Source organism: Cyclopterus lumpus, chromosome 11, assembly GCF_009769545.1.
Source record: "Cyclopterus lumpus isolate fCycLum1 chromosome 11, fCycLum1.pri, whole genome shotgun sequence".
NCBI classification, from domain to species: domain Eukaryota; kingdom Metazoa; phylum Chordata; class Actinopteri; order Perciformes; family Cyclopteridae; genus Cyclopterus; species Cyclopterus lumpus.
This window is the reverse complement of record NC_046976.1, coordinates 7880888-7889284: the sequence shown is the minus strand read 5'-3', so window position 1 is coordinate 7889284 and position 8397 is coordinate 7880888. Positions and strand designations below refer to the sequence as shown.

General features: G+C 39.7%; 1 protein-coding gene across 1 annotated transcript; it reads right to left on the bottom strand.

The window, feature by feature from the left end:
* Positions 1-4993: 4993 nt before the first annotated feature.
* On the bottom strand, positions 4994-6676 carry LOC117739157 (G-protein coupled receptor 20). The gene is made up of 4 exons (XM_034545455.1): positions 6491-6676; positions 5954-6204; positions 5726-5858; positions 4994-5578 (listed from the first exon to the last, which is right to left on the bottom strand). Exons 1-4 carry the CDS (start codon positions 6674-6676, stop codon positions 4994-4996), a joined length of 1155 nt encoding a protein of 384 aa, XP_034401346.1.
* Positions 6677-8397: the final 1721 nt, after the last annotated feature.

Below are 8397 nucleotides of genomic sequence, written 5' to 3'. Positions count from 1 at the left end.
ATGTTTGTGTCTTTTTGTTTGAACTTAAATGTGTAAAGAAAAACCAACATGTACTATTTAAGCTGAAACATTATGCTCGGTCTGGGTCAGTACACACTCAACAAGCATGTGACTTTCTAAAGTTTTTGCACATTTCTGAGTAAAGTTTGTGACGGCACACATCTCGTTTCTGAGGACTGAAGACGAGATGTGTGTCGTCTTCCCGAGCAACACTCCTTGATAAAAGTGTAGGGGGAAAACTATAGGCCTCAAATACTTGAAGTGTTTATTTTTCAATACAGTGAAAAGTCTGTTTTTTTTCTTTTTTTCTTAATGTCCCAAGCTTTTTATTTACCACAGACTCTGGAATGTTCAGACAGCAGCAAGGCCTGCTGGGAGATTTAGTTCTTAACTTTGATTCCAGCTTGTGACTTAAATGTTTAAAACAAGGTCAATGAATGTGAGGTGATTTCAGCAGAAATCACTTTTGTTATGATGTTCGACAAGCCTGACATTGCACAGAACTTGCACATAATAAGTTAAGAAAAAAACTAAAAACAGTAGAAGTGTGTCGCAAAAGGAAGAAAAAAACTGTTATTTATTTTTTTGAGCTTAGTTTCCAAAATCACTTAAAGCTATTTGCTGTTACGGGTGATGTTACAGAAGCAGTCTGGATTGTGTGTGAGTGTGCGTGTGAGAGCGGCTGTGTGCGTGTGAGAGCGTGAGTGTACGTCTGAGAGAGTGTACGTCTGAGAGAGTGTACGTCTGAGAGAGTGTGCGTCTGAGAGAGTCTGTGTGCGTGTGAGTGCGATTGAGAGCGTGTGTGTGTGCGCATGCATGTTTGCAGTCGTCTCACAGCTGCTCACATATAAAGCGAGAGGCAGGAGTGTGTTAAAAATGTCATCTCAGTGTTAGTTTTGGGTTCATGTTCTCTTTGCAATCACCTGGTTTACACTTAACTCTTGAATCAATGGCTGCAATACCTGAGGTTATTTACAAGTCTTTTCTCTGTTCTGGTGTTTTAACTCAACTAGAAAATGTATTTTTTATTTTTATCTTAAGGCACAGCCACACATGAGTTTGGCCTTTGCACTTTTTCCGTGGCAGCCATGTTGGCTCCACGGTCCTGATCATTGAATGAATGTGGCGACGTGGTGATGCTGTTTCATGTTCGCAGCCAGCAGCTGTCAGTGACAGCAGCAGCGTGGCGGCCATGCAGTTAGTTCAACCTGGCCAGACTCGGTGTGTGTGTGTGTGTGTATATGTGTGTGTGGCTCTGGTAATCTGTTATTGACCGAGGAAAGAGATGCCTATATACTTTGATCCTCACAGAGATTAAATCAAGAAGAATACTTAAAGAATAGGAAAGCAAGTATGCGCAGTGTACTATATATAATATGCCTTGTTATTTGAAAATTGAAAATAAGATGTAAATATACATATTTCTCTTTTAGTTTCTTCTTTTTTTGCTGCTATAAAAAAGATGATTATTTTTGTTAGTAGTTTTGTTTTCTATATAAAGACTGTATATATCTCTATGTTCTGTAAATAAGCTTGAGCCTTCACATGTAGGACTCTGGATGAACACTGTATGGAACGCACCTTTAAAATCTGTTCAGAATTAAACCAAAAAGGACTCCTGTCATTATTTAAGATTTAAAAACGGCTCACTTAAGTAAACCTTTTCTACTGGTGGAGAGAGTTATGTCTGCTTCATCTGACTGCAAGCTATATATATAATTATTATAATAATTGTTTTTATATATATATATTTTTGTTTCACTGGAAGACAATATATATATATATATATATATATATATATGTGTGTGTGTGTGTATATGTATATATATATATATATATGTGTGTATATATATGTGTATGTATATATATATATATATATATGTGTATGTGTATATATATATGTATATATATATATGTATATGTATGTATATATATGTATATGTATGTGTATATATATGTATTTATATATATATATATATGTATGTATGTATGTATATATATGTATGTATATATATATTTGTATGTGTATATATATGTATGTATATATATATTTGTATGTGTATATATATGTATGTGTATATATATGTATGTGTATATATATGTATGTGTATATATATATATATGTATGTATATATATATATGTATATATATATATGTATATATATATATATATATATATATATATATACGGATAGCAGGTCCGTCTTTTAATCCGTCTTTCAATCAGAGGATCGGCGGTTCAATCCCCACTCACGGGCCCTAGTCGATGTGTCCTTGAGCAAGACACTTAACCCTAAATTGCTCCCTGTGTCTGTTCTGCGGTGTATGATTGTAAGTCGCTTTGGATAAGTGTCAGCTAAATGAAATTAAACAATTTTTAAAAAGTCTCAATTTAATCAGGCGCAATGGTTTAAAACTTCTCAACCTCAGATGGGCTTCATTTAAAATATATTAAAAAGCATTAACTCTCATATGGAGAGTTTACATGTAATCATTCATTTGACTGCTGGTGAAGTAACTTCCTTGTCTGCAGTTTTAAGACAACTATTTTTTTCTGAGGTGAAAATGTCTTAGCTCAGCATCTTCAAAGCCTCAAAGCAGCGTACTGATTTCCCATGATGCCATGCAGTCACACTTTGTTCCTGCACAATCAGTTTTCTCATACACTCATCGTCAAAGCTTCTCTCTTTCCATACGGAGACACCAGAGAAGGAACCTGAAACTTGTGTGTGTGTCTGTATGTCTTGTCAAGACTCATGTGACGCAGGACCGTGTGTGTGTGTGTGTGTCTGTGTGTGTGTGTGTGTGTGTGTGATGTACTTATGCAGAGGTATAACATTACAGTGCCAGAACATCCTGTTAAGTGAACTGTAATGACCTACTGCCCCTTTAGTGGGATTAAGAGGAAATAACATTAACTTTAATGACTTATATTGCTACCATGACTGAACAGCGCTTCTCTAATATGTAATATTTAAAAACATGAGCCTTTTCCATATATATTTAATACATCTCAGTTAAAATCACTGCAGCTGAAATTCATGTTGGGTTATAATATGGATAAAACTTCATAAAGAATCTCACGTTTTGAGTCAAGGACAATATTTATGTTTTTTGCTCCATTTTGGATTTCATTGCAAAATATCTAAAAACAGCATACACAGTGTTTTCATTCAATTCACCGTTACATATTATCCCAATGAGACGGTGCTGTGGTGAGACACTGTCCTCTGGTGGAACAAATCAGATGAGCTCTGTATAGATGGAACAGCAGCAAAATACTATGTTGTTTACGTAGGTTGAAAAATGTAAAATAATTTTACATTCATCAACAAATGAGAAAATGGTGGAAACGTAAACAAGAGAAATGTTAGTAAATTAGTAAGAAAACAAAAGAACAACCAGTGGTTGTGAGGCGCTGCACGGTGGTCTAGTGGCTAGCACTGCCACCTCCCAGCAAGAGGGGGCAGAGTTCCCATGCGGTCCCTCAATTTGGAGTTTGCATGTTCTCCCCGTGGGTTCTTCGGCTTCCTCTTACAGTCCAAAGACATGCAGCTTAGGTTAATTGGACTCTAAATTGCCCGTAGGCGTGAATAGTTGTTTGTCCCTATATGTGCCCCGTGATGGACTGGCGACCTGTCAGGGTGAACCCTGCCTCTGCCTTCGCCCAGTGTCAGCTGGGATCGGCTCCAGCCGACCATGAACAGGATAAGTGGTTTGGAGAATGGAACGGGTGTGAGGATGTGGTTGACAGTGATTAAATCAAATCAGTGTAAATTCACCATGTTGTTGTTTTTATTCCTTTGGTTCTGTTCAGTGCCTTCCCAAATGTACACAAATGGAAAAATTATTTTGAAAAAAACTCAGTCCAGCTATAACTTTCTAAAACAGCACAACAAGCTCGTTATTAAGTACATTTGTTGTATGTTCCTGCAAACCTTACCTGACCCTGTCATCCAAAATGTCAGAAATATGAAACGAGACATTTGTTGAAACTCAATTAGTGGTTTGTTTTTCATAATTCCCTTTAAAGTCAGTGTTTAAGAGATGTATGTTTTCTGTGTGCGGCTGGCGGCACCATTCCATTTAGACACTTGTAAAATGATAAACAAAGAGAGCTTCACTGTGTACTTGTGGAACTAACTGTTACACATGTTTATACTTCTGAAGAGAGCTTTGCTTCGAGCTTATTTCATGTTTTGACTATGACCCATTGTTTTGCTCTCTAACGCTTTCATTCCATCACTCCACATTTTAATGTCGTTGACGTCATTTCTTTAATAAATGTTTTTAACCTTCGCTTTGTCTTTAAACAGCAACACTGGCCGAACATAGTTAGAGAAATTATAAGACAGCACATAATTGAGAGTTTTTGAGAATTTAAAAAGGTCAGAAATTGGCCACATTACTTGGTTGAAACTAAATACCACTTTTGCATGTGGGCCTTTACAGGGTACAGTGAAGATACAGGCAGGAAATATGGGAGGATAGTTTTATGGTTACATGGCGTGGCTTTAATAACAGTCCTATGTCCTAAATATTTATAATTTTTCAAAATACAAAACTTAAAAAATACAAAAGAACACAAAATGTGTGAGCTAGTGTACTTCATTAGTCAACACTTCTCACTACAACCTGTACAATCTAATGCAATAAAGTACATGATGTGATAATGGAGATTTGTTGAAATGTGTGACTAAGATTGCATTTGATTTCACAGGTGTAGCTCATATAGTGAGGCCACATTTTACATACTCTAGTCTATAGTTTCGTAATAATCCACTCCACATGAGTTGGCAGACTGAACTGTAAGTCTAGATCTTTCAATATTTTTTAATCCTGTCTCAAGGTTATTGTTTTCACAGTTTCATGAAGCATGTGGTCTCTCTAACAGGACAAGCTCATCTCTCTCTATATCTCTTTATAGATCACTCTAGGTGAGTCTTTGTCTCTGGACTGTTACACTCACAGGTGTTGAGGGGGTCACCTGTCTTTAGGTGGAATGTTCCATGTTGACAGCAGAGAGGGGAGAGCTTGTGAGAGTGAGTGTGGCCACGCTGTGAGCTATCGCCAGGGCCGTACCCGGGCATTTATTCACTGAATTCCTCTCCCCTTCTCCCCCACTTGTGTGCCCCGCCTCCCCGTCCCCCTCCCTTGCTCCCCTCCTTTTCCTCCACACTTTCTTGAAGCTGTCCGTCACAAAGCAGTAAACCACTGGATCCAGGCAGCTGTTCAGGCTGCTCAGGGTGACTGTGACGTGATAGGCGAGTATGTGCCCCGCCTCCCGTCCTAGCCCCTCCCCTCTGACGTTGACCCGGAAGAAAACCAGCACCTGCCGGACGTGGAACGGCGTGAAGCAGATGGTGAAGACCACCAGGACGGTGGCCAGCAGTCTGACAGCACGTGCCCTCCTCCTCCTGCTCTGCTGGGGCATCAGGCCATGGCTGGAGGAGAGAAAACAGGCCACCCGTAGGGTGAAGCCCACCACGGCCAACAGGGGAAGCAGGAACTCCAGGATGGTGAGGTAGAAGAGGGCCGGGAGGAGCACACAGGAGGAGTTGAACTCCAACGCTGTGCTCTGCAGAGAGCAGGAGAGAGATCCCAACACATCAAGTCTAAAGGCGCTCTTTCTCCTGTATTCCTTTTAGAATGACTATGTATTTTGTTTAATCCCCAGTTTGACGATCTATCTGTTGTGTTGTGTTTGTAGTGCACGCGTCCTCACCTGGAAAGAGTAGGTGACCACAACAGCGATGAACCAAACTGTGGCGCTGACACACCTGGCTGTTCCCGGGCTCCTGCATCGATGGAGAGTACTGGAGGCATGGACGACAGCGAGGTATCGATCTATGCAGATACTGATAGAGGAGGGGTGGAAGGCAAGTCACAGAGAAAAGAAGAGGTTAAATGATTTGCTGATGGTTTAGTTGAATGACGGAGGGATTCAACTCACCTGGTCAGAAACAGTATGCTACAGTACATGTTGACAAAGTAGCTGAAGGTGTGAACGTAGGAGCAGGCCACACAGCTCCCTCCACTGTGGTACAGAGCAATGCGAGCGGGCAGCGACAGCGCCACCAGCAGATCCGCCACGGCCAGGTTTATAGTGTAAACTACAGAGGCTGAGGTCGAGGCCCCACAGAAGACATAAAGAGCCAGACTGTTGAGGACCACACCGACCACCAGCATCAGACAGTTACACACCTGCAGCATGGAGAAATGGAATACTTTGAATACAACTTTGGATTTCATACTGTCCGGCCATGGTTGTTATACTTTAAACCTACATAAAGTCATATTATCCTTGTTTAACGTAGCTATTATTATTTAATTTTTTTTAAACCTTGTTTACTTCCATAAATCTTGTTGGTTGTGTATATTACATTTGAACTTTTAAAAGTGATAATATTCATTAAATTCATTAAATTGATGTGTGTTGGAAAGTGGCCAAACATGATCCCTTCTCCTACTAACTGGTATTGTTTCTTACCATGAGAGAAACCCACACAACGTAGAAGTCGTGGTACAGCTGCACATCCAGGTGGGCTAACCGATGCAGGTAAGGTGCCCCCCACCGCTGGTCCCAGGCGCTGCAGTTAGTTGGGTCAGGGGTCAAGAGGGGCAAGATGGGCTCAGTGGTGGAGGTGGAGCTGATGTTGCTAAGAAGGCTCTCCATTGATTGGAAAGGATGAAGGAATGACAGGTTTGGGTTCTGAGTGGCGGGAGAAGAAAAGACAACACAATATATTAGTTGTGTGCACAACAAAAAGAAATAAGCCCAGTTAGCGTTGTGTCTCTTCCTGCACTGTGATATTCATTTATCTCTGTTGTGATTTTATTGTTTGAATTGTGCAAATAAAAAAAATAAAAATGAAATGCCTGACTTTTAAGCCAACATGGATGAGAAGTCCCTTAAAGTGCTGACCTCAACATAACAAAGATGTAAGCTCAGAAACAAAGGGTTGAGATTGTTTTGACAAACAATGTTCTGTTCATATAGGTATGGAGAAGTGTGTGTGTGTAAGAAACACTTTCTGTGAGGAGGAGGAGGCTCCTGTTTTCACTGAGAAACAATAATGGGAAGTTTTGGTAAGAATAGTAATACATCATCTGCATACAGGTCAATGTTGTGTTGTGTTTACTGAGTTGAATTCCTTTGATGTCAATATTAGCTTTTCTCAATTGTCATTAAGATAAGTCATTGTAGCAAAGAAATTACTTTTACATCATTTGTGTCTTTGTATAGTGAAAGTATAAACTGTATTAATCTCCCAGACTCATTTGTTTGGAGGCTAAAAGCACGTTAGGATTGTTTCCAAACGTGCAGTTGCTGTCTACTTATAACCATCTACCAGCAGGAATTTAAACTTATGAAAGGAACTCCCATATTGTATTGTAGTGGAAGAGAAAGATGCCTCAATCTTATATATTTGAGTCCGTCGCATTGTATTATAAATAGACAGCTTAGGTCTAAAGTGATGAAATGTGCTCTCATTGGCTTAAAACATCTCAACATATTTCAGCTTGGTGATCAGACACACGCGTACTACAAACTAAAAGAAAGAGTAATGACCCCTAGAGATGAAAAGTGGTCAACATCAGCAGGAGTTAATCCAGGGAGAGACTTCAGAAATCCTCGCCTTATAAACACCGTCCTCTCGCGCTGTAGAGACGTGTGAATCCATCTTCATACGCGCTCTAAAAGGATGTGACACTTTCAACAAAGTTAAGTAGTGACCATGTGTGTCAAACACGGTGGACAATATTGATAGGAACCATGTCACTGCGTGCTGCTATTTAAGACGCATGTTAACACACGTGTGAAGATATATGTTTGTCTTGAATGAGTCACACACATTTGATACATCCGGTTTAAGAGAGGGGAGAATTTAAAGTCCTTAACGTGCATAGGTTTACGGGGAATGCACCTAAACAATAAGCTAACAATAGACCACGAATGTTAAAGGAACTCTGGTTTGACTTGGAAGTCGTGAGGAGAGATAAACTGTTGTAAAATAAAACGTGCATCTGAAGAGGGAAGCTAATAAGAAGGCAGATATGTTGACAGTGCGTCTGTAAATGTGTTCTGTAACTATCAAGGTTCAACGCTCAAATGAGTTGTACAGTAGTTTCACAAAGCCATCATAATTCCAAAAACATTTTTGGGGCTTTCATGCTTGTTACTTGGTCTTCATCAGCAGTTTGCTCATTTGTCATCAAGATGGATCTGTTGACCTTAGAAATAGTGGTTTGATCATTTAGTGAAACTATCCTTTACAAGGCTGAGCATGAACTTTGAACCAGCTATAGGAGCAGAGTCTCCCCTCACCACTTTGTTTGCTCTTCTTTTCCTTGTGTGTTTATTTCATAGACACAAAGTTAGGTTCATCCAGCTTG

What these genes read in the sequence shown, in the direction of transcription:
- LOC117739157 (XM_034545455.1), bottom strand. Translation starts at nt 6,676, where the DNA reads ATGGAGAGCCTTCTTAGCAACATCAGCTCCACCTCCACCACTGAGCCC. An exon ending in TTGTGTGGGTTTCTCTCATG is followed by an intron (nt 6,205 to 6,490) that starts GTAAGAAACAAT and finishes TCCATGCTGCAG; the next exon opens with GTGTGTAACTGTCTGATGCT. An exon ending in AGCATACTGTTTCTGACCAG is followed by an intron (nt 5,859 to 5,953) that starts GTGAGTTGAATC and finishes CTCCTCTATCAG; the next exon opens with TATCTGCATAGATCGATACC.